This window comes from Nicrophorus vespilloides, unplaced genomic scaffold (genome assembly GCF_001412225.1).
Source record: "Nicrophorus vespilloides isolate i.1.1-1 unplaced genomic scaffold, Nicve_v1.0, whole genome shotgun sequence".
NCBI lineage: Eukaryota > Metazoa > Arthropoda > Insecta > Coleoptera > Silphidae > Nicrophorus > Nicrophorus vespilloides.
This window is the reverse complement of record NW_017097773.1, coordinates 54223-81705: the sequence shown is the minus strand read 5'-3', so window position 1 is coordinate 81705 and position 27483 is coordinate 54223. Positions and strand designations below refer to the sequence as shown.

The window sequence follows — 27483 nt, the reverse complement described above, 5'->3', positions numbered from 1 at the left end:
AGTACATTGAGATCCACTGTAAATTTAGAAGTAAACTTATTGAAATGTTTTTTCAAGAAATGTTAATAATGTTTTTTTTAAACACAAATAACAGATTATAAGTATATGAGTATTAACACTTTGACTATCCGTCTTATCCATTAGAGATAGTGTCTAGGTTTCTAGTGGTACACGAAAGTTGTATTAGAATCATGTTTTCTTTTCTATGAAAAATAATTGAATTAGAATTGATAATTACATATAACTTGTCTTTTCTCCATCGTAATCTTATTAACTAAGGCCTCGAAAATCTTAATTGTATGACTACAATTGTTTTTATTACAAATAATAATTTAGTCATTCTTGATTATAATATAAACTATTTCGGTATGTCAATATTTATTTTTCTTATTATTATTGATATTGAAATAATTTGTTTATTTAAACGTTTCTTGAGGTTTTGATTACGAAGAATCAAATCAAGATCTGGTTATTGTTGAATTTCTTCGAATTTATAGACGCATCGTCAGCAATGCACCATCTGTAAGTATTTGGGACGCAGCTGCGTTTTTGTCAACTCTAAAGAGCGTCGCGACGCATATGCGATGGGGCTTGATCGCGCGCGGAAATCCGCGGGGATGAATAACTCGGCGGGGCTTCTGTCGCGATACGTGGGACATCCCCAAACGCGGATCCGCCTATAGCTCCGCCTACGTCGGAATTCATTTGAGCGCCGCGACGCCGGCGGTTGCACGCGCGCCGCCTCCACCGATGCCGACGTCGAAGGAAACAAAAACCCTTGGACGCAATGGAGGGGATCGGACAGTTAGGTATAGAGGGGGGGAATGTTTGTTGTTACGTTGCATTTCATTTTTGCGCAATTTTTTTGTATTTTTGTTTGTTTCTGTTGTTGATGTTATTGTGTGAGGATTTAGTTGGATTAGGTGGGATTAGGGTTTAGCGATGCGGATTTAACTGACCTGCGGGCGGTTCGTATTTGTTGGTAGATTGTTGTTGGGATTTGTCGGTACTCTGTCGGTGGATAGTTCAGAAGTGGACTAAGTAAAAACTATGTATAGTTTTGTATTGTTTTTCTTCTTGATATCGCGGGGTAAGTGCGTCTTGTTTGCGTGGCTGACGTGGGGCGCAGGCCTTAGGGGTGGCGCGCCAAGGGTCGGGGGTTCCCCTTTTCGAGCGGTCGGTCCGTGTCGGCGCCGACAGCCGCCCGTTGCGTCGTCAGTCGTGAACGCGCGTTTGCCAAAAGCGGACGAACCTGTGGCGCACGGCGTCCAAAACTACCAGCCACGCTGTCGGCGCTTTCTATCCAAAATTCGCACCTACCGTAAAACAATGTCCACTTAGTTTTTCACCCCTCCGGGTCACCATCTCTTCGCGACTTTCTTTCTTTTTTGTTACACCCTTTCAACTATCGCTACATTTATGACGATGGACTTTCAAAGTGCCATGGAGACCTTCGCGGAAGCCTGGGTTGCTGCCAATTCCAAGACCGCCCCCATGGAGCTCGCCACTCAGGTAAAATCCAACAATCATCCCCAAATCTTACATGCATACCCTCTCACCTCCAACCTTTAACCTTGCCTTGTTCCGACAATTAATTTCATTTATCGACACATGCAACCAGTGTAAATACAATTCCAACTTTTTCTCTCTCACCTTTAATGATCATTTCGAAATTTATTTATTTCACAAAACTAAAAGCTACGAACGTACACATACACACGCTACAAAACAAACGAAAAAAACAAACGCTGAAGTAAAACCTGGGAATTGCAACTTTTATGTTTTCAAAGCCTGCGCGCGAAAGCGCGGGGCGCCAGCATAAAATCCGATCTATTCCATTTATATGCCGGTTAATCCGGGATTAACGTAATCTAGGATTATCCTAGACTCCGATGCAAAGTGTCGATCGATCGCACTGACCGGCCAAACAAATGCGCGACGAATGTGCCGGGACATGATTTTTTTTTATTTGAAACAAAACAAAAATAAATACAACAAAATACATGTTTCCTTCATTTCCTTGGAACGAAAATACCATTTATTATAGAGCAAACAAAAATATATTTTTTAAATCAAACATCATGAAAATTATTTTATTCTAAATATTTACATATCACAATTATTATCTTCATGTATTTTTTGAATTTGTTTACTAATATGAAATATTCACTCGATTCACTTGAATTAAAAAAATTAATAAATTATTAAAATAATAATAAAATCTTCAATTTGTCTCAAATTAATAGATTTACAAAATATATGTTTACTAAATTTTTAGAAATCGAAAAGACAAATTTTACGAAAGTTCTTATTTAATTATGTAATTGTTGCAATAAATTATATTATTGTTCCAAATTGAGTTACAGTTACAAAATTTAGAAAAAAAATCTTTTCAAAAGATTTCTTTTTATTTCACTTAAAAAATATTTTTCATATTTAATTTAATTGGATTTCAGTAAAATATTTAATTATAAAAATAATGTAAAGATTATCGATTTTGTTGATAGAAATGTCAGCAAATAAATGCTAATTGGACATTTAAAAAAATAAAGTTTATAACGAGATTTTTAATGGTAACTTTGACCTCTTTCATTTGGAAACGCTAAATTTAATTTTAGCAAAAATGAATCAAAACGTATATGAATAAAAATATTAAACTTGCAATGGAATTTGCTGGAATTATAGTACATAAATGAAAAGGACAAGAAAAAAGGAGGAATTAAAAATTAAATGAACAGGCTGTGAAATAGTAATTAAATTAATTAATAAAATAAAAATGTTTTTTGTCAAAAAAACTGAAAATTTATAAAAGTAATTGTATAATATATGTTATGGTACATAACTTGGATTTTTATTTAGATACAAATTTAATGGATCTGAATTTTATCGCATATGCATTGCATATAATATTTGGGTTTAAAAAACAAATAAAACTTAATTTAGATATAGGACTATGTCGATTTTATCTAATCTTAAAGAAAACATTCAATTCAGTGAAACAAATCTGAACAGGATAAATATTTTTTTTTGTAAACATATTAATATATTTATTGTAACTATATTAATTGTTACAAATTATGTGATATAGTTTTTTTGTTAATTTTCTTAAATATTCGTATTTTATATAGTTTTATTAATTTTTCTACTAGGTTCAATTAAAATTTACGTATTGTTAATTAGAACATATTGTTTTTTAAATATTTCATCGAAAACGCAATTGAATTTCTTGAAGTTTTTATATGAATTCGTTGGATCATCTGCATCGCGTGAAACAAGTAAATAAAGTTAAAATAAACGAACTGTGCAGTTGCCATATTATCACGAACATTGTAAGCACTTAATTTTTTTTTCTCTCTCCGCTGTTCTGTAATTTAATTGATCATTGATTCGCGGCAAATTTTTATGGCCTTATAGTTTTAATAACGACGCAATCAAGTTTTTCCTATTATTTTTCCACGGAAAATTTTAATCAAATAATCGTAGATTAAACGAAACTACTTGCGTTTTCACATAAACATTTTCTATTGATAATCAATATAAATTTTCAATTTATAATATGATTAATATTATAATAAAGTTTTAATTAAAGTTGAAAATTTTAAATGAAAAAAAAATAAATAAATGCGTGATTTAAGAGTTATTTCGATTATACATACACAACACAACTTGATTACTATAATTGATATTAATTTTTTTTTTTTTACAATTTCTTATTATTTTTTTTTACATTTAACAACTGTCAAATTTATTTTAATTATATAATTATTAAAAAATTCAAAGGAATTTATTCCTGTAAAACTTTTTTCCTACAAATTTACTATTTATGAAATTTACTTTTGATTTTTGTCCACTATTGGAAATTGTCAAAAATTCGGAAAATTAGTTTCAATTTTATGAGAAAAAAAAAATAGAAATGTAAGTGAATTCAATTATATAGTCCTTGGGAACAGATTGTGTCCAAAAATATGTTTAAATAAATAAAATTCATCAAAATGTATTTATATCAAAAATACATAATGATAAATTATAGAATTTTTATTTGAAATACTGCAAGTTTCTAATAAACATTTCCGAACAAAAAACATGCACTTCTAGTGGGATGTAATTATTAGAAATGGAAATGTAAAAAAAAATGCGGCAGCTTTTTTTTCCAATCGCTTTCCTCTAGGTCGTAGAGAGAAAAATATAATTACAGAAAACTAGTTTTAATTAAAGCCGAATTAATTGCGTAATTATTTTTGATTATCCAATGAACACGTAAATACATAAACAACAATTATATCTATATATTTATATGAAAAAAAAAAGAAGTATGATGTGTTTGTAGAAAAGTAACTATGTATTATATATATATATATTTTTTCAATTTATCGCACGTTACGGCTGTATTGGGAACAATGGGTAAAGGTTCTGTGCGGTTGCAATTCGCGTTTCGGTGCCATAAACAAAGGCCGTTTCTCCGTTGTTTATAAATGGGAAACGAACGCGAGGGCGGTTTAGGAAACGAGGGGAGAAAAGTTGCGAACGTTACGAGGTTACAGGTGGAGTTCGAAACCCATGTCCGTCGTCACACCCGATGCCCACCTAATATCTAACCTATTTTTCCGTTCCGAAAAAAATGAGGGAAATAAAATATAATGGGAGATAGAAAGAGAGAATTGATGAAACGGCAAGGAAAAACGGTCGTTAATCAATTAGAGGCGATTACATTGGTCGCAGCTAATTGCGATGATATTTTTATAACAGGTCGTATAAATAGAAACATATGACGATTGCATGACATGATTTGCTGGGCTAAGGTGAAGCAGCGGTAATGGGCGAATCATCGAGAGGCGATGCAGGCAAGTAAGCAAGCAATCATCCCACGATCCGCTGCCACCAGGTCCGCCGAAGCCGAGGGGTTGAGGGTGTTTGCCTTTCGCCGCATTCATTATATACTGTATTTAATACATTGTTTGGCACAGTGGTAATCCCGAAACACGTATTATGGAATACCGGTGGGAACGTATTTCGGGACCCGATCCTGGTGCTAATTATCCTCTCGAAACGTGTCCCACAAACGGCAGATATATTTGCGCAGTGTGCATCTTGGTTGTCCTAGGATAATCCATCGTTTTATTCGAGTACGTGTTCGAAATGTATTTGCGTCGGACGCTCGCTTTTTACACGTTCCGATCGGGGGATTTCTGTGTGTGTCGGACGGACCCAGTCCTGCCTGGTCCGGTCCGATCTGATCCGGTCCGGTCGGCTACTCTCCTCTCGCTACCTGCAAAAAATTCCCCTCGAACATAATAGAGGACACGAGGAAACACACCAGAAAAAAAAAAGATCATATTTGTTTTAAGGACGGGGGTGCGCATAAAATCCGGAACGTGTTGCATGCTATCGCGCGACCCCTTCTACTTTCTTTCTCTTTCTATTCTTCATCCATCCATCCATCCACCCCTATTCTTTTAGCCAGGTCACTGCAGGTTGCTGTTACCTGTCCAAAGTTACCGAACAGGCGGAAGGTCTAATGGCATCCCAATACACCACCGCCTCTGGCAGTTTTATTACCGCCAACGGAGAAACGCCGCCGTTTGTTATGTCACCGACGATTGCTATAATTTAGCAAATCATAGCCAACGATATATTCGTTTTTTTTTACATGATTTTCCATATGCAATATCTCATAATATACAAGTACTTTTATTAACATTAAAGCGTTCAACTCATCCGCCTGCTCATCACTATTTGGATCATGATTTAACCTTCACTCCTGCTTGACTTACTTTAATTAGGCGATATTCATACTTTGATCATTCCAATCCTTACACGATAAAGCTTCAGCAATTGCTTTACTTGGAAAAAACCAGGTTCCTCGACAATATTTCAATTATCTATGATATCACCATTTCAGTCTTCTAGTTTTTATTAGGTATTAAAAATTATAGAATAAAATACATTCACAATTCAAATTCTTATTTTTTTTTTCTACAAATATTAATCTTTTATTTGTTTTAAATAATACACGAAAAAAGTATATTTTTATAATAATTTTAAGTTAATCGGAATCCATGTACAGCAATACCTCAATTAATACGAATTTACTTGATTAGTCTAGTTTCAAATTGTCTAGGACAAAGTTCGACAATGAGGACATATTTCAGAAATTCAGCGGTAGAAAGGTAGTGACTTCCAAAATTATATGTGTGAGCTTTGTTTTTTTGTTCTTGCTACAAACTTATATATGTGTTCGCACTACCGTACTTTAGGTTCATATGAAAATCAATTAATGCTGTATTTCTATTTCTTTATTCGCACTCACGTACATTACGTTCATTTGAAGGTAAACTTTGTGTTTTAATCTCAGCATCGTATCCAAATTAGTTTTTTGTTTCTTAACACGATATAGGAATCAACTGACATCATTGTACGTTAGTTCGGTCGTAAATAATCATGTACGTATTAATGAATATACGTTATTTTTTTTATAAAAATGCATATACTATACATTTATACTTTGGATATTGCTTAGTAATTGAATTTCGCGCGTCAGAAACAAAAAATTGAAAGTTTACAAAAATTATCACTTGGAACACCAGAATTTGTTCCATTGTGATGTAGACTTTTTGGATGATTCCTGTTCACTATTCAATCTACAAGTTTCTTTCATTCCTTAAAGAAATGAAAAATATCATGCTGGGAATTTTTAACCGAAGTACTGACATCACATCAAAAAAGAAAGTCTTCAGAATAACTAAAGAATTTCTATATAATTTCAATAAATGTTTTTTCAATTTCAAATTATTTTTCTTGCAAAAAAAATAAACGAAATACAGAAATATTTTAAAGCATTTAAATATAAATAAATATTTTTTTGTATATATTGAATTTATTTTATAAAAAAAACATTTTGTTCTGCAGTATTAAGATCTTCTTAATTCTTAGTGAATTAAATTCATTTTTAAGTTTTCTTTCTTTATATAGTAATTCAGTTGTGATAACAGCGATTATTCATTGAAGATCCTATATACACAGCTTTACTTTCGAAAGCTATCAAATTCAAATGCAGTATTTTTAAACCAAATCCATTTTTTTAAAATTTATACTATGACATATTCAATTCAATTCAATTATTCATCAAATTTAATATGTTTCCAGTTTATTTTGGAAAACATTTTTATTTATCACTTCTCGTCTTTAATATAAAGTCCTTGAGTATACTTAAGTTCGTTCATTCGAAGTTTTTCATCATTGCTTATTTGTAGTAATTGTTTTTGATTTGTATTAGTTTTCGGAGCACATCATTTTATTGTTATTTATCTTACAACAAACTATTTTTTTTTCTAATTTTAGTCACATGTTTTCATGCAATTTCAAGTTTATAGTAAATGTCCTTAATTTATTTGATTAAAACAATAAAATTATTTTTTTAATTTGAAAAATGAAAATTTAAGTAAAATATAAAGTTTAACAATCTGTTTTTTTGTCTTAAAGAATAAATTTAATAGATATTGTTTTTAACTTTCTTAACTATTCTATTTTTTAAGAATTTAATAAATATTATTGTTAAATTATAAGAAGTAAAGTTTTAAAATAATTAGTTCGAAACAAAAACAAAGGTATATTAAAATATAATACCAATATATATTAACTCTTGTTAGTTTAGTGAATACCACGTGGCGTAATTGGTTTTTGATTAGAGTTAAGCAACGTGTTTCCAAGATTACACTTGGATGGGAAAGAGGAATTTTTCATTTCGGTACTAAGAGAAAAGTATTATAGATTTGTTATAAATTTAGCCAACATTGAAATTGAAATTGACAGTGAAATTTAAAACTATAGTATAAAATTTTATATGAGGTTACAATAGCACAAAACAAATTTGATGTCTTAGTAGAAATCAATCTTATAGACATAAGAAGTGGACCTTTCGTAGGTAAATCGATATTTTCGGTTAGTTACTATTAGCTTAGTTAATTAGAGATTAAATAATACAATTTAATCTCACTCATATATTACTAAATTTGTAATGTCACTAAGTAAAGAACTTTTGACTTAAATTGAAGTAATAGAAAAAGTGTGAGGGCAAATTCGACTATTAAAGAAGGCAGCTACAATGTAATATTGTTGGGTTTGCAGGTGTATTGTTGTTACGCCTTTCGTAATTCGATATCTAGTTTGAGACAAGCTCGAGTTGAAATAATAAAAGTTAGAGTTATATTATGTGATGACAGGTGCAAACGGCGAAAACGGTCCCTCGCCTCGCGTACGAATCTTGTGAACCCGTGTGCATGTGTGCCCGTCTCTGTGTGTATGTGTGTGTGTGCAGACACTGATGGAATCTGGTTCATTTTTGGTGCAAGTGCATTGAGTGACAGGGACGGCTATGCAGCAGAAGTTCTACGAATCGGTGTGCAAAAAGTGCCAGCAGTTGTGTAAGCACGCTGGGTTTCAGATGCAAGATCATCGACCTGCTCTTGACCATCCGACTAGCAACCCAACTTGCCTAAATCGCGAGCCACCTCTATTAAAAACCATTTCCGAATATGCCGAAAGTAATCCACTTTATATCTTCGCCACCGCTCTCGTTCTCTCATTCCACGTCGCTTCTTAACTTTTCTTTTATTTTGTTCTTTTTATTTTTGCTTCTTCATCTTAAATTTATTTTCTCTTCATTCGGTTCTCCTCCCTTCTGCTGTTCGCTCCTTCCTCTCTGCAAACAAAAATATTGGATGTGTGCCTCCTGTGTATATTCCGACTTCTTTGTGCTGCTCGAAGATTTAATTCTTTGGAGTATTCATCGTTAAAAACCCGCTACACAAATGCTTGTTATATGCGGATTAAGGAAATTATGAGTCATCCAGACTTAGTTTAGATCTTCTTAAATATATATATAGATATACACATCCGAGCGTTTTATACGGAGTGCTTTTGCTGCTCCGAGGGGAGAACAAAGATTATGCGGAGATAGGGTTATCGTGGCGGCGCGAGCGGCGGTGTTGTAGGATGAGGAGACGGAGGTGGAGGTGGCGGCGCGCAGGGGGTGGAATCTGTTGCGGCCGTAACTTACGCATCGAATTGAATTGCTATAGCCGCGCGCGCTATGGAATTTTGAAGCTTTTTGACCCCACTTAACCCAGATTAATAACTCTCAATGGCAGAGTGTCCAGTGGACGAGCGAGATTTATCATTCAGCTCGCACCACGCTCATTACTACTAATACAACTCTAATTACGTAATTTCCAGAGCCAGGCGCTAGCGCTGACGAGGAACTGCAAGGCGACGCCGCCTCCGCCGCCGTCGCAGTCCGCGGTCTCTTCGCAACCGATGTCAGCGGCGGCGTCGACCCCATCTGCGGCGGCTGGAGGTTGTTCCAGTCGGGACTCCGCCGAGCGGGGATCTAGTCCGGTGGTGGTGGACCGCTCCGGGACACCGTTGGATGTCCCCATGGTATCATCTCCGTCTATCAAGGAGGAGTACGAGGCTAACGCCGCCGCCTCAGCATCGGCCTCCGCCAAATCTTCTTCGTCTGGTAAGTTCTCTTCTTTTTTTTTTATCTTCAACTTCTTCTACTGGGCAAATGCATTTCTGTTTGCTGGTGCATGCGAACGCGCGTGTTGCTGTGGATATGTTGTTGAGGGTCGGGTTTTTGGGAGCGCGGGTCGAGTCGGGCCTGGCCGGTTGTTGTTGTTGATGTTGTTCGTTTGGGCCGCGCTTATCCGCACACCGCGGGCCGGGGACGCTTCCGTCCTCGCCCCGCTCGTCGGCCGGATTGAAGCGGATTGCGCGGCGTTAAGCAGATTATCTGCTCATGATTGATGAAACGGCTGCATCCCAGTACACCCCGACCCAAAAACATCCAGCGGTCGAGCCAGGTATGTTCTGTTGCCGTCCTCCATATGCCGTACACAGATATTCCGCTGGGATAGTGCTACTAGCGCACTACCACTAGCACTGCCGGCTTGGTTAAAGCTGGATTAAGCCGAAGGTAGGGAATTAGGGGAAGCTGGGATTAGAAGGACTCTGGCCTGCTCGGGAGACGGGAACTCGGGGATTACCAGACTTCCAGATTAACATTCACAAGGGATATACTATTATATATATATACTACATATATACATATATATGTAGTATATATATAAATATATATTACGAAACGAAAAAGAACTTTGATAACAATGAGTAAATTCACGTTCTACGTTAGGACATCACAATGTGCTGGTATAAGTCATATAATTTCAAATATCTTGTATAGTGCAAATCCGTATTATGTGGATTTTTAGATCAATTGACGTCTAGATTCCAAATTGCAGCAAAACTAGTATAGTGATTTGTATTTTAGCTGACAAATGTTGAAAATAGCTGAAAACTTTTATAGGTAAAGATTACCTATTGACATTTTTCCACTAACTTTTTCACATTTAAATTTTGATAGTACAAAAATCGGGACTTTCCCAAATGATTAGTTGTTTATGAAGAAGACGGTGTTATAAAAAGGATTCCTGTACTGTATTATTAATTATATTCATGAATATTTTGATTCTAATTGGAATAACAAATATAACAAAATGAAACAAAATTTTCATAACAACGGGCATGAATGTGGTAAGTTCGAAGTGGGTTTCGAACAACAAAATGCACCTGTTAAGTGGTGTGGCTGTGCCCATTAAAATCCGTGTTTCTAAATACCTGACGTGTTCCCGACACCCGACAGAATACATATAAATTACAGTGATGCACATTCAGTTATGACTTGACAAAATACATGTAAAAATTTTCAGAAATTACATTTTCTATAATCAATCAATATATTTGTCAATACAAATGAGTAATATTATTTGACAATTTTTGTTCGCAATTTACAATATTTTTCTTTCTTGAAAACATAAATTCTGAGAAATTGTTTTCTATAATCAGTCAACTTTGCATCAGATTCTAGTACTAAAAATTTCCTGTATTATTTTCTTAGAAAAATCATATAAAGTAAATTAAAGTTAAAAACTAAAGAGAAAACTGTAATTAATTTGTCTACTAGGTAATTATTAATTATTCCTAACAAACAATCAATATTATTTTAACATTGTATACATACAGAATTTAAATAGTGAACTTTCTTTAAATTTTAATATTTATACAAAAACATTAAAACGAGTCATTAAACATTAATTAACATTAGAATATTTAACAATTTTCGACTATTAGAAAATTTAAATTGTCATCGACCTTGAATAAATGTTCCTTGTAAATTTGTCATTGTCAAAAATTACCAATTAATTTAGATTCTTATTCTAATTGCATTTTTAAATTTAAAAAAATGCAATTTATTTCCATCAACTCAGAACATTAGAAACTAAATTAAATTATGTAATGTAGTTGTTTATAATATATTATTATACCATGCAAACAAAATTACAGTGCATTATTTTTGTCTTTTTTTTGCTATACTTTGACAAACAAGAAACAGGAAATATTCGCATTTCATGATAACTTTTAATCGTTTATTTTTTTATCGTGCAAATACATTCGTTAATTAAGAAATTGATTATAAATGAAATGCAAATCGCTATTGCAAAACTACAAGTGCAACGAGAAATTATAACATTTTTTTTTTTCAATTTTTCCAAGTGCGCTGGAGTTTGATCATTGGAGAACAACGAAAACAAGTCATAAATCTCGACAACTTGTCAATTGCGATTGCGTCACGTAGAATTATCAGAGTTTTACTTAATGATCTCCGATTTTTAAAAGTTGTCACCCCAAAGAAGAGGAATTTACTTAAACTGCGATGAAAGTAACATCCATAATATAATTACCCAAATTGGCTTACAAATCCTACAAGCAAGTACAATTTAAAACTTCGGATTACATCAGTAATAATCGGATTGTTTGTTACTTGCGAAAAAATGGAGGTTTTGAAGGATCTTTATATATATATTTTAAGAAGAAGAAGAAGATCTGCAGTTCGCCGATAATCTGCGAGCACTTGTTGTCGGATTAGCTTTGATAGCCTTGCGCAATACCTCAGGATTCAAGTGGACGTCTGGAACAGAACTGATCCGACTGCAATACTTTATTATTCGGAACGGTCATTCACCACTGATTGCTTCTTTCGGAGATCTCACGTTCGATGCCCGTAGGTCAAATTCCTTGTCGTTCCTTTCAAGAATTTGTCCAACAGTCACGACTCTAGCAATTGTCGCAAATACATTTTAAGCATTCATCTTATCCAAGCCTCAAAGGCTATAAGAAAATACACACACACAATAATGGCTTTTGAACAAAACAATAATTAGATGTCGTCAATCTCGTCGCGCGATTGATAACATGAAGTGGTTTACTTGCAACAACTATGTTATCAATACAATTTTGAGTATATTTTTTTTTTCAAATTTTCTATAGAGATACAACAAATTCTGCAACTGCTTTAAACTCTAAATCCACTATCGGAAATGTGATTAGAGAATCTTGATATTTTGTTGTCGCTTTAAATGGAATCGCGTTGCAAGCCATTAACTACAATTAGGCTTTGAACCTCCAATGACGCGGAATGATGATTACGCAACGCAGGTTTTCTGTGCAGATGCCACCCAATCATCGCACTGTAATTTTATCGTTTCTCGAATATCATTTCATTTAATTCAAGGTGTTAACACGTACGAATATCAATTAAAACTGAACTTTGATTGCATGATTCGATTTAATGAAATTAAAATAAGGATTTCGACGACAACAACATGTCGCATTGAAAAATAAAAAAAAAAGACGGACTTGAAGTTTCATAATTTACGCTTGTTTAATCATTAAATTTAACTTTGAAGTAATTTTCAAATAAAACGTTTTGTCGTCAATGCATACAATTTGTATTATTTTAACAGAATGTCAATGGATTTATAAATTGACATTTTCAATATATGACAGCTGTCACAGTGATGAGTATTAAATATATATTTATTTTTTAAATTTAAAGTAAAATCTTGTAAAGTTTTGGATGCACATGCATTGTTTTTCAATTTTTACGGTAATTGTTCCAACATTTCGCAATTATATATTTTTTTGTGTTGTGAAACTTTGGAATGGTTGTGATATAATTAGAATATGTAAGTAATGAAAATATGAGCGAATTAATGCATCTCACGTTTATGTAATTTTATTGATACTATTTTTATACTTATAAAATATCCATAATTGAGACTTAATATCATTATCATAAACTATTTAATTACTTTGTTTGTGTATTTTTTGTTGGTGAGCTTTGCAACATCAAAATTCTTATACTCAAGTAATTTTTTTTTTCATAAAAAGTACAATTGTTTTGTATTTTCCTTAAATTTGAAGACAAATATAATCATGTCCTCCTAGTATTATGATTTAATACGTGTCTATTTGTTTTACATTTAAAATTCTTTGTACTTAATATTAGACAAACGCAAAGTTGTTTAAATGTTTGAGGTACTTCATGAGCATTGCTTTGAGTTATTAGTTTCCGCTTTGTTTTATTTTTGCAATTCGCCGTTGCTGTCGTAGTGTTTGGTAGAACAGAATGGGATCGATAATTTCTGAGATGAAAATAATAACACAAAAATGGACAGGGACAAACAGGGAACGCGGCTTTAGTTCTGGAAAACGATGATAACACGCACCAATAGCTAAACTTAATCCTTGGCTTGATATAATCCCCATATTATTAGGATTATCATGAGCGAGGCGAACAGGTTTATTCTTGGTATTTATGTATTCGCCGGTTTTACGTTCGATAGCACTGGAAAAGGAGGACAACTGCAGCGAGGACCAAGCTGATGATGATGATGATGGAAGCATCGCCTCCTAGTGTTGTTATTTTTAAAAGTTGTATTTATATTTTTTATTTCTTATTCATTCGTTTAGTCCTTTTGTACTTATTCCCTTCTGCGTCTTCGTCAACGGCTTCCTGCACTCACGAATGAATAATCGTGCGGCCTCAACATATCAGGGGATTAGTCTGATCCAGGCTGAGCTCTTTCTCGATTCGGCTTTTGTCGCCAAGGTGATCTCCCTCGAAAATAATTAATCGAAAAAGAACGCGAATGGGTTACGCAGCACGGCTGTAGCAGTAGCAGTAGACGTTGCCATAGCTTAAGACCCTCGCATGCAGTAGGCAGGTGCACGTGGCCAAGTATTATCCGATTACGCGCTGCCCGAGGACGGCGTCGGGGATCTAATCCTGCCAGCAGGATTAACGGCCGCCGGAAGGGGAACGGGCGGCTGCATATGGAGATTAGATGCAGTCCTGACTGTCTGTGCGCTTCCAGCCCATCGCCGTCGTTCTTCGACAATCTCTAGGATCACTAGAGCGCTGTTTGATGTTCGATTATGATCCTTGCTTTGCAAACCATGTTTTGCAATCCTCATCCATAAAGCACTCTTTCTGCGTGCCTGTATGAGTTATATGTATGCGTTTGCATGTGCGTGTGCGAACGCTGCAATTGGATACAAACTGCGGATAGTGTGTGGATATGGATTGAAAGGGGATCAGAACCGGAAGTAAATAAACGTCCGGTAGTTGGTGCGGCGGGGGTGGCGATGCGGGGACCGGATTACCTTCGGTGTGATAGCGAACATCCGTCTAATACTGATTATATATATATATATACACACACCCATCCACATATACATACACACATGTAGTCGCACAAACACAAACGCGGAGACCACTCTCAGTATATTTGAATGAACTCCACACAACGTTATGCATTTAATAACATAAAGAAACTTTTAATGATTTCGATGACAGTTGAAAGGCTGCTTGCTAGGCCATCCCCTGCACCGTAACTTTTAATATTTTCTCTCGATCAAAGGGGGATAATTAATGAACGTCGAACATCTAAGTCTCTTTCTTTATAGATAAATATACTTTCTCTCTCTCTCTCTTTATATATTTATATATTGATATACTCTTTTCCGTTTTCTTTAATTTAAGTAAGCGTTTTTGGTCGGCTCACGAATCTCGTACCCTTAACGTGATTATTAATTTATATGGCTTACACGGCCGAAATTATGGGGAAAGAAGTCAAGAAAAAAAAATGAAACGAAGCGATGGAAAGACGAAAGAGTGCAAGAGAATGAAAGGAGGCTATACACAATACGCGAAAAATCCTCTTACCAACCAACCATCAGACGTTCCTTTTGTCTCTTTTAAAATAATACTAGTACGTTAATCACAAATTTATGGAGACAATATTTCAATACAGGATTATTTCTTTCCACTGTGGATTAATCCTCGCAATCTCGTGTCTCATATAGGATTTCCTTTTTTTTTGCTTGGTTTTGTTATTATGATAATGGTTATCCGATTTGTAGAAAAGCAAAAATTGACAGAGTTTTGAAATTGATAAGGTTAATGACCTAATCTGATATTACGTTTCAAAACGCTCTAATTTTTTTTTAATCTACTATACAACAATTAATAAGATAATTATAATATTTTCTTATGTTTTAAATAATATTGTTTTTTTTTATGATTGGATTTTGAAAATTAAGTTGAAAGTTATTAAATTAAGAACTAAGATTTGAAAAGCAATAAACTCTTATTTCTGGACACACTTCAAATTTTACGTTGTTATCATTTCAAGAATTATTCGTTAAGATTAGATTCTGCAAGTTTTCACTGAAATGTTGTTACTGTTTCAACATGCTACTGTTAATACAAAACGTATCACCCAAAGTGTATAGAAATAATGTTTAACATTTCCGTTTGCGATTGGAAATAGTTGTTGTTTACGTTTATCATTTAGAAATATGCAACAATTAATGTAAAACAAAACAAAAGACATTTTTTTTTTGTAAATAATAAATAAATATTTTTCAATTTTATTATGATATAATCCGAAGTTTGTTTTTTTTATTGTTAATTAATTTTATTGATGCGAAAATAAAATTAATTCATTAGTTATAATTAATATTTAATTACAATATAAATGATAATGAAAATTTTATATAGATGTAAATTATATAATTTTTGCATCTAAAACAATGTGTACTTCGCCCCATCTTCTCTATTAGATCTAGGCGTGGACCCTGAATTGGGGCCCACGAGCTTTTTTTTATGTGGGGCCACATAATTTTTTGGGCCCACGATAAATATTTCGCAGCTAATTACAGCAACAAAAAATTGAGTTACTTTATTTTGAATGTACAAAAAATACATACATAAAAGTTCTACTCTATTGTTAAGCGAATGCTTATAGTCAATAAAAATCCAAATGAAAAGGAATTTAACTTGCCGTTAAACCGGTTTTGTGTAAACTCATTAACTCCAAGTTAAATTTATATTAACTTGAAAACTGTTGCACTCTATTTGTCAGATTGTATTTAATCGTTTGTCAACTTCAAACAACTTAAGTTTTTTTGCAACAACTGACGTTGTTACATAATTGCGTAATTATTGAACGATCTTTGCAAATGAATAACGCGATCATAATTACCGATATGTTTATTGCATTACTGAACTGCCTCGGACTAGAATACATAATCATTCTTATTAAGTTATTTTGTTGATTCATTGCATAATTGCAATTACTTTAATATCTGTTTATAAATAGTTACGTTCAAAAAAAAATTAATTAATTAAATTTTTGTAAAAAATATCTGTATTCGTATTAATATAAAAATAAGTCTTAAATGAATGAGACTAATCATATTGTTCGTACTGAATAGATTAATACTTATATTATCCAACGAATATATGCATTACGTGAAACACATACGCAATGAATCATTAGAAATGTTATAATCAGGATAGCGGATGAAAAGCGAGAGGAAGAGAGAACGAAAAAAACGTAGTTCCTGTTTAATCCTTAATCCAATTTCTGATCCTTGCCAAGTTGAACACATAAATACATTTCATTAAAAAAATAACTTTATTTGTATTTAACAAACTTTTAATTTGCTATTTAATATAGTTCTACTGTCTATGGGACTACGTTGTACCTACGGTGTCCCATATACAGTTGGAATAAAAATTGAACCACTAAATGTACCATTCGATGTTAAACCTTAATGGACCCGAAAAAAGTAAATACATTTTAAGCCTCTCAAACCATAAACATTTTGCGGGTTATTCAAATGCGAAAGGTTTTGAGGACTTGAATTAAATGAAAACGGCGGTATAATCTGCAACATTATTTGATGGAACAAATCCATTTCGTAATATTTGCGGAGGTCGGACAGAGCTTTTAAACCTCGTAAGCCACCTGAGCGACTTTTTCATAAAGTGTCAATGTTTCGAATAATTGATTTTTTTTACATGAAAAGTTTTAACGTTTTAAGACATTTTTTTTATAAATGCATTTTAAAGAAAATATCTATTGTTTATTATAAATTTACAAAACTATTGAGCAAATAGTAAAAAAATATGTAACATTTTGTATAAGGATTGATACAATTTTTATTAATATTATAGATTATTATTAATATGTTCATAAATTAATATACATATATAATATAATAGTGATTTTTTTTTGTTGAAATTACTGTTGGTTCAAACCTGTTGAGGAATGTTATGTGGAGAGACTTCAATGCGGTGTAAAACAAATATCGATGCGGAAGGGCTGAATGGTTGCAGAAGGGATTAGGAGCCGGAATCGTTCTTGGGAAGTTCGTGGATGTTGAAAGGACTCGCAGAGGTAAAAAAAAAAAGATCAGGATAGGGTGGTGATTAGGGGTGGCGAATCAAGGTGCGTCGGTATTCTGCTACCTCCTTTAAATCCTTATCGCAAATCCAGCATGAAATCGTATTAGCGCGCGAGCAGAACAGAGCACAGGGCTTATTGTAAACAGTATTGCGGGTTCGGAGACCCTTAGCACTCTCTAAACTCAACTTTTCAACCCTACCGCGCGCGCTTTGCCGTAGCCTCGCTCTAACATCTCCTTCACCCCCCAGTTCTCCTCGCAGACTCTTTGCTATAAGTTGCCCGAATTAAAACTTTAGACTAACAAGACTTAAGCTAATAAGAAAATGGATAGAAATAAGCTGTTGTGTAAGACGCTTTGCAGTGCGCGCCGCAAAAATGCGTACAAATTCATATGTCGAAATAATGGGGGGTTGCGATGAGAGGATAGCAGCGAAACCGGGGGATGTAGATGCGGAAGCTGGATTAGCGGAAAAGGAGAGGATTCCGGCATTATGGGAAGGCAAGATTTTTTTAATAATCCCTAATGAGTGGTCGACTGTGAATCTGCATACTTTAGAAACACTTGAAAAGAGATTCGCGCAAAAACGCGCTCATCTGAACAATGGTTGGAGCCGATTTACCTTCAACGGTCTGTACGTTAAATACTTGTTGACGTAATCCTGATTGTGGCGGCGTTGACGGCGGTGATGGTCGAAGCCGAAGCGTAGTAACCTGCTTTCCAATCTTCTGATGATGATGATGCTGATGCTGCCTGCGCTAAGTAGCGTAACCGACGGCCCTGAAAAGATGCGCCGCGACGCGCATTTTGCTTGCCTTTCATTAAATCTCACATCCTCTGGTAAAACTATTAGATGATGTTGGGCTGGCCGTAAATCTCCGGGCGAGATTTAAAGGCGACGGTGTGGATCCTGTTATTACAGTCGTATTATTTATAAGGTTGAATTATTGATCAGCAGGGAGTGGAACAAAGGGCCGGAAGGCAATATGAGTCCCAGTTAAGACGCTGGTCAGCCCCGGCTGGATTACAGCCGGTGGGATTAGCGAATAGTGGACTATACACAGCGCGGTAAGCCGGCAGGATTAGGTCCGGGACGGATCCGACGTCGGGATCCCAAGATTTAGGACTTACCGTCCTCGCCGCCACCGCCGCTGCCGTTCCTACCACCGCCTCCTCCACCTCGCCGCAGCCGTCACATCTGCATCGTCCAAGATCTAAGAGGAGAAGCATTTCTAATAAAACAAAAATACATCGCAGCCTTGGAAATTAAGACCAGGAGCAGCAGGCTAAGCTCCGGCTTTGCTGAAAACTCGCATGACGTCATACGCAGTCCTTTGTGCCGAAATCGGGGAGGTAAGCTCGAGTCGACTGGAATTAATCCTGAAGACGTCGGGAGGTCTGCGTTCCAACACTCGGAGCTGCGTAATATGCAAGGAAACCTTCTTAACCTAACAGGATTAGCGGCCGTGGCCTCCGCGTCTCTCGGCCATCATCGCTCCACTACTTATGCCTGCCATTAATTTTCTTTAACTTCCACTTATTTCCTGAGCATCGTCATTTCGCATTCACTTTGCACCCATTTGATTATTTTCATTATTTTTCATTTTTTTTTTGCCGCCCCCGATTTGAATCCTTGTTATCGAGCGAACTGCACCGCAGATGTAATTCTCTCGTCTGCTCTTCGCTATCGTCGTTATCCTTAAACTTTAAACGGAAATGAAGAAATATTTGCTGGAGAGCAACATTAACTGTCATCTGTACACGCGCTATCAATTGATCTGTCTGTCTTTCTTATCGCCGGGATACTTTTCCGCTTTACACGTTTCCATTAAATTCGCAAACCGCAGATGCGGCGCGCCCCCTGAAGTATCTGCCCCCGATGATCTGCCCCACGTAGCCGAACCGCCTCCGGACCTTCTCTCACTCCTCCTGTCCCTCCCTCGATCCCTCTCGCTCACTCACTCTCTCTTCTCGCGCATTTATCTTCCCATCTACTTCGTACATCTCAGTTCACCCCCGATGTCACCGGATCATTTAAAGTCATCGCTAAATTTACAACTATAAAGAAAATCCCGACGCCTACATTCAATATATCTTATTAAATTCAAACCACCCCTTAATACTTAAAGATCAATGCTGCACTTCGAATTCAATTACCCAAATAATTTCTACCGATGTTTGCTTCATTTTCAACCAACATTTTATTTGAAACTTAATTTAATTAAATATTCTTTCAATATTTTCGATGCAAATTAAAGAAATAATTATTTAATATAATTTCAATTAAATTGTAGATTGATGTCAACAATTTTATTAATTTATGAATTTTAAGGATTTAAACAGTAATAATAAATTCTAATCAATGCATATACTAGTAGTTTTATTATATAAGTAATTCGATTTACTATATTTATTTTTTTATAATTTACCAGTTGTTACGTTATACATTATTAAAAAATATGCTATCTAATATATTATGACATAGTTCCTTTTTGGAAAGCATAATGAATTGTTAATTTAATATATGTATAAGATGAGTTGATGTGGAATCAGATTCGTGTAATAAAACGTAAATTCGCTAGATGAAGTTTCAAAAAATAATTATAATCTGTTGAGATTATCACTATGAAAATCGTTACTTTGTACTTGATGTGTCTAAATGGTGTTTGCCTTTGAGCAGATAAAAACAGAAGTCGTATCCGAGAGTAAATAATCTCTAAATCTGCTCGGCTCGGATTAGCTTGAAGAATTTATGGTTATTTTTTGTATGTATATTAATGATAAATCGGATTTTCTATTTGTTTGTTATGCACGCGCTTTATTCTCTATGTTTGCAGGTAAATCCTTACCCGTGCATTGCATCGTGGAGGCGGTGTGCACCTTGGACGAGAGCAGGGCCATCCACCAATCGTCCTGGCGCAGGAGGTCGCTTATCGAAACTGACAGTTTTGTAATTATACCAGTCTCGACGCCCTTCCATGACCTTGTCCAGACGGCCCTACTGCGATTAGGGTACTCCGCCGAAAGTGCGGCTGCAGCTAAAGGGTCTGTGGTTATAAAGAACTGGAAAGCTCTCAACTTCGATCAGATCACCGAAGATCCTCTGGTCAGCGTCGGTGATATCCTGGGCGAGCTTACAACCGTCGCCACCCTTAAGATACAAGTGTTCCGTGGTCGACCTGGATCGTTCATGGACGCGAAAGACAAGCTGCTGCGGTACCTTTTGGTGCAATCGCACGGGTTGCTCGTATCTGCAGGATGTCCACTAGATGAGGTAATTTAGAGCTTTAGAGAATTCGCGAAGGACGGTAATGCAAACATAAAGCGGGTGGGGGGGCTGTCTTAAGAATTAGACGGGAATGAATGTATTAAGGGTGCAGAGAATAGCGTAACCTCGCTTTTAATAAGATTACGCAGCATTATTTCATGGTATTAATGAGATCAAAAGCCTTCTACATCCAACACAGGCAGCGAGCGGGCAAAGATCTGCTTCAACATTGTGTCGGGTGCTCTTCTCAAATTGTTAAAATATTAGAAGGCGGCTATCCGGGCTTTAATATTCAAGAGTTTCCGAATTCTTCCTTTCAGATTATGCTCTCACAGATGTGTAGGGGCGGTGCCAGCAACATCCCGCCGGAGATGAGCGAAGAATGTAAGAGAAAATTTGATCAGTGGTGGGCGGCACAATGCAATCCACAATCACCGGGTCGCGTCCACCTGGGGCCACCCCCAAGTCAATTCTCGAATGCCGCCGTGCATCAGCACCAACACCAGCATCAGCCGAGCAAGGCTCATGAACGACCTCATCTCGTCGATCCCGGTCATCATCCGGCCATGCAGACGGTGCACAACCAATTCCCTACGCAGAAAACCCGGATGAGGACGAGCTTTGATCCAGAATTGGAACTACCGAAATTGCAGCGATGGTTTGCCGACAACCAGCATCCGAGTAGGCAGCAGATCCAGCAATACGTAAAGGAATTGAATAGCTTGGAATCACGACGTGGTCGGAAACCTTTAGACGTAAACAACGTCGTCTACTGGTTCAAGAACGCTCGTGCTGCCCAGAAACGAGCGGAAGTTCGAAACGTGGGGCCCGGCATGCCGTGCCACCTATCTTCCGGGAATGGTTACAATAATCACAGTCCGACGAACGGCGCCGGATTCCTCTTGGCCGATGGATACCTAAATTCCGAACGACTTGAGCACCGATTAAAAAATAACTATCGCGGTCGAGGTCCAAACATGTCGGATGACTTCTCAAACGCAGGTTCCGACATGGAAGAGGACGATATGCAGGATACGCAACCCGCTAGTCCAGTGGGTCCGCTCTCGCTGACCACCAACCGGAAAGACGAAACAAGGGAGGACAGTCCGCGTACTTCAACTCCTTTGAATGAAGCTCACGTAAGTAGTAGCCAATCATCCGAATGTGAATCGATACTAACAGACACATGTGCTTCGTTTGCTTCGATTTTGCAGGTTGAATCAATTATTGAGCCCAAGGAGGAACCGATCAACTACCACTCATCCAGCGACCACTCGAACAATAACAAGGTTCAGATATCCGACGTCGAGGATGAAGACATGGACAACGAGGCAGACAATAAAAATAATTTTGAAATAGTCTCCCCAATGATCAGACCAATCTCGCAGCAGCGTATCTGCGGATCACCGGACGCGGACAACCAGATGCTGTTCCATCGTCCTGGCGGCGAGAGCTTGGAAAGACTGGCCGCCAGCTTCCCAATAGTCCCAAATTCAATGTTCAGCCACAGCATTATGTACATGAGCCAGTACATCCCCGGCCTGTCGCACACCGCCACATCTCCGCCCGGTTCGAGTGCCCTGGCAATGTCCGCCCTCTCCGCCGATGAGCGTCGCAAGAGGAATCGCACCTTCATAGATCCGGTGACGGAAGTGCCGCGTCTCGAGCAGTGGTTCTCGATGAACACGCATCCTTCGCACAACCTTATCCTTAAGTACACGGAGGAGTTGAATTGCATGGCGTATCGCCAGAAGTTTCCGCGCTTAGAGCCGAAGAATGTTCAGTTCTGGTTCAAGAACAGACGCGCCAAATGTAAACGACTCAAGATGTCTCTGTTCGACAGCCAGACTTCAGGGCATTTCCATCACGGGGAGAAGGAATAGTCAGTGTATAATATTGTTTTTTATTTTGTTTTGTTGTAGCTATTAAAAGTAAATGATGAGTGCCAGTGAGATAGTATGTGAGAGTGATTGCGAGATAGAGAGAGAGTGAGTGGAGGAGAGTAACAGTGCTTCTACCACTTTTGATCCGTACTTAGGTATTATATATATATATATACAGTGGAACCTCGCTTAACGAGTTTAATCCGTTCTAAAATTTCCGGATTTTTACTCGTATAGTGAAACATATTAAAAAAATACACATAATATGTGTACACAAGTTTTAAAAATGATGTAACAGGCGCGCAATTTGAGACTTCTCTTCTCATCGTTACTCACTATGCGAAACGTCGCTCGTTAAGCGAGTCATTTTTCTTACAATTAATTTTGCTCGTTAAGCAAGCTTCCATTGTATATATATGTAATGTATATATATAAAATATGTATGTGTATATTATATATTTAAATGAACCGAATTTACCAAAGATTAAAAGCGCGAGCTCTTCTGATATGACAGTAATATGAATTTTAGTGATATTTTGTTAATATTTTCTTTGCAATTGCAAATGTTTTGTTTCTGTTAAAATTCCTTCATGTTAAGATAGGACTGTTGTATTGTAGTCTGTATCCATTGTCTATATTACCTGTATACATACATGTAAAACGCATTTAGTTTTTGTTCTGCCATACTAATTATAAGTATGTATGTAAATATTACTACAACAATAAATAACTCCCTGCAAGCGGGGATTTTTGTCGCAATTATTATGGTATATTTAAAAAAAAAATCATTATTTGTCCTCTTCCTTTTCGTCATCCCTTTTTCCATGAAAAGACCCGCGGTCGCTTAAAATAGAAGTTCTGCTACAATTGTTTATTCCACTTGTAGATGTGTCTACGTTAGATCACAATGCAAGGGTGTACGACAATGCGGCCGTCAGTGAACAAGTTTCGAAGCGCACCGGAAACCGGCGAACAGCCAATGATTATCTGTCTGGGTCTTGAGATAACACATATTTGGCACATATTCAGCGCGGCGGACGAAAGAAGGAGTCGGGGAGAGAAAGATGAAGTGGGATGAAGGTTGGTAAATAGGGAGCGAGATAGAGCGGGGCTGTTAAAGGGGTTGTAAAGGGGTGAATGAGTGGGCCACGGGCCGTCGTATCGCGATTGAACTGCGTCGAATGAAAGGATGAATCCTTTCCACTCCGTCCCCGGTTCCTTGCCTTGCCTTGCCGCGGAATCATCCTTACCTGGAGGGAGGAAGACAGAGGAGACGGAGACCGAGACAGAAAGGTTCCCGCCTATAAGTTAAGGCATTTTTAATTGGGAAAATCGGATTGCGTTCATTATCCCTATTCCGGGGCATAAGACAATCTTAGAGAGCGTTCATCAAAACAACGGCGCTGCAATAAGACAATGACTTGTATAAAGCATTATACGCTAATTCTAATTTTATGCACAAATGATACTTATATACCATACAAACAATTGGCATGTCTTCGGGTAATGTAGAAAGGGTGTATCAGCGCTGCTAAGCTTAAGGTCTCCTGTTTTGTGCTCTGTTCTTCGCTTTGTGAGCTCAATATAAAGCCCCAAAGATACTTTATTAAGTTGCTATAGAAACGCGGACTGGGAAAATACACCGAAAAATGTATTTAGAAAGGCAAGTATACAATTGCGCTACGGCTGAGGTTAAGGTAACGGCGGTGGCGGCGACAGTGGTGGCTGCGGTGCGGTCGTATTTAAAGGATGATCTTGGAGCCGCAAACGAGCAGAACCTCACAAATCAAGAAGTCGCGGTGTGGCTCGGCGGAGGCGGCATTCCCCCACATAGCCACCATTTAAAACTCCTTTATCATACGTTATGGTAGTATTTCAAGTTTCCGCCTCGGTTATGAATAATAAATACTGATATAAGGCGTAATCTGAGCCGCTCACCGCCTTTAGCACAAATGCATATTCTTCGAGCTCGGAGGCGGCGGAAAGGAATGGAAAGTAAAGGGAATGGGATAAAATGGGGAGAGAGGTCGGCCTATTTGCCGGGGAGCAGAAGCAGCCACTTATCAGGGAGCTGCTAAATTAGAGATAAAAAATATACTGTCACGTCCATTCCCTGGTTTGGCTTATTCAATTTCCATCCCGAGATGAAGACAGGCGTACACTGTAAATCCGCCGCTCCGCTCGGATCACGTTCTTAGAGGCCCGCTCTTGTGATCCGATTAACTCGACGGCGCCACCGTTGCAATCTCGGTAATGATAAAAATGGCAATAAAAATTAGGGATAATGGTATGAGCGGGGGGTGGCACCATCGCCGCCCTTCCGCCCTCCACCGTCCGCCTAAGCCGCCGTGGAAACGCGGAAGAGCAGGAGAAGAGTCCCCTCCGCGATAAAGCCAGAAATTAGCTGCGAATGATCGATTAGAGAAACAAGGCCCGCCTTGGATTTGAATTTAAAATCATTTAACTATTGACTTTGGATGAGGCTTTATTCGCACTCAGCCGGCTTATCCCCCAGTGAGTGGAAAGTGCGGTTCTCATCCAATCCAATTTCGGGATCAGGTCTGCCAGGAGCGTCGATCGTATGTGACGAGCCGTGCACCACCACCAACCACCCCCGAACACGTACTCGCACACAGATCCACACACACACTCGCACATACACACCTGCAAACCGATCACAACAAAACGATCACGTCACAGCTTTTCAAATATTCTATCAGATGGCAAGAGAACATAAGACGATATTAGAAATCGATGCTGAAAGTTCGCTTCGGAAACGAAAGCATCCGGATTAGAGAAGCCTGGGATTAGGGATTAGCTTACTGAAAATACCAGATCAAAGAAAACTAATGGAAAGCACTCTCCCGTAGTTCCGCCCAATCCAAATGTTTCAATCTTTTTCTCTCGCAGAATTATTATATTACAATATGAATTATTATTCTATTTCCACGTAGATTAATATTAATATAAACACTATAGAAATCTATATATATTTTGGATAAAAAATACATTAAAAATTGTGTAATTTATTTTAATTACAGAAACATACGAACTTAAACTGTTTTATATCAGTTTCATTTTATTTCAATATTAAATAATAAATGCACTTTGTTAATGCATTATTACTTAGAGCAACGTTTTTACCATGCTCGAGGACTTATTGATTTAGGCTTACAGTAGATTTTTTTTATTGTAACAAAATGGGATGTTCGAAACTTTTAAAATATTACCCAAAAATAATCGAGGATTAAAGCGAAGTTAAAAGCTATCGTAAAGTAACTTTATTATCGAACTATTACAGAATTACTATAAAACCGATTTTATTATTGAGATGTATATAGAAACAGGAGTCCATGAATGCAAGATAATCTTATAACGATGATTAATATTGAATTAGGATTCAAAAACAAAATAAACTTTAAATTTGTTTGCCAAAGAAATGTAATTTACAAATTTTAGTTTTTTTAAATTATAATATTTTCTTATTAAAAATTGTATTAACTTTGGAAAGTCTTATGCATTCTATTGGGATTACCATAATCCAATAAATCAATGTTTTAAGCCGACTATGAAAGTATTGATATATTTTTCTGAAATATCATACATAAATACAAATAAAAAGAAAATGTTTAAACGTACCCAGAACTAATATAATTTTTAATCACAGCCAAATGGATAAAATCACAGTAATGTATGAATATTCGCTTCATTCCCTAAACATCGTTTTGTTTCTCGTTAAATTAGGAACTATTATGAATATGTTTTCTTCTTTTGGGGAGAAAACACTAGGCACCCGAACATGTACACCTATTGAGACATATCAATTACGGTGGATGGGTGAGATCTGCTCCGTTCCACGTGTATTGAGAGGTCGTTGTGACTTGAGCCCCTATTCATTACAATAGGGATGCGACTATTGAAATTGCTCAAATCTCCGTGAACACCTTGGAGGTGCAAATTAATCCCACCACAACAGTGAACTCGGAACAAAAATATCTCCCGTTTAAACTTGAATGCTCCCATGCAAACCCGAATATATAAACGCATGCACGTATACACGAGAGATGCACCCACACATAAATTTCAGACCCTTTAAATATACACTCACATATATACGCATCCTACTTAATGTAGCATAATTCGATTACGATGCGAGGATGTGCAAAGGATTCACACAAAAAAAAAAGAATCCGAAGGGAATGAAATCCACCCCTCGCAGATGATTTTCCGTTTCTATCTTTTTTTTCTTTCATTCTAATTATCTTAGAATCTCTGAAGCGAAAATCTACACAAAAAATATTATAAAATAATGTATTCATAACTTTATAACAACATATTTCATTCAATAATTTAACATTTATATTTGACATTAGTCTCTAAAAATCATTTATTTTCTAGACTTTCATTCATATTTAGAAGTATAATAAATTTCTGTAAAATTTATTAATAAAAGTGAAAGATTTTGGAGTTGTCAATGGTTCTTAACACCATGCAGTAAAACTAACCTTTTTGTAAAATTCTTGTTTACTAACTTGCAAGAAAGCTTTGAAATTATGTTTTAAAAGATCTAATACAGGTAAACCAAATGTCTTTTCACGTTTACAATAAGAGTGTACGCTTGTCCACTTTCAACAATGAAGTGTTACAAATTTACTTAAATTTACTGTTAATAAACTTTAA

The 27483-nt window shown here is 36.4% G+C and overlaps 2 protein-coding genes across 3 annotated transcripts in view; one reads left to right on the top strand and one right to left on the bottom strand.

The window, feature by feature from the left end:
* LOC108560949 (solute carrier organic anion transporter family member 5A1-like) overlaps positions 1 to 27483 on the bottom strand; it is a 101565-nt gene that overhangs the window by 22215 nt on the left and 51867 nt on the right. The gene's annotated exons all lie outside the window — the stretch shown is intronic.
* LOC108560947 lies at positions 1210 to 23051 on the top strand. The gene is made up of 5 exons (XM_017918677.1): positions 1210 to 1512; positions 9232 to 9517; positions 20490 to 20926; positions 21241 to 22059; positions 22135 to 23051. Exons 1-5 carry the CDS (start codon positions 1420 to 1422, stop codon positions 22801 to 22803), a joined length of 2304 nt encoding a protein of 767 aa, XP_017774166.1. The 5' UTR covers positions 1210 to 1419; the 3' UTR covers positions 22804 to 23051.

Excerpts from the sequence above, each read along its gene's own strand:
- LOC108560947 (XM_017918677.1), top strand. The coding sequence starts at position 1,420 with ATGACGATGGACTTTCAAAGTGCCATGGAGACCTTCGCGGAAGCCTGG. Across the intron at positions 20,927-21,240 it reads CAGGATGTCCACTAGATGAG|ATTATGCTCTCACAGATGTG; the intron begins GTAATTTAGAGC and ends TCTTCCTTTCAG. Across the intron at positions 22,060-22,134 it reads CTCCTTTGAATGAAGCTCAC|GTTGAATCAATTATTGAGCC; the intron begins GTAAGTAGTAGC and ends TCGATTTTGCAG.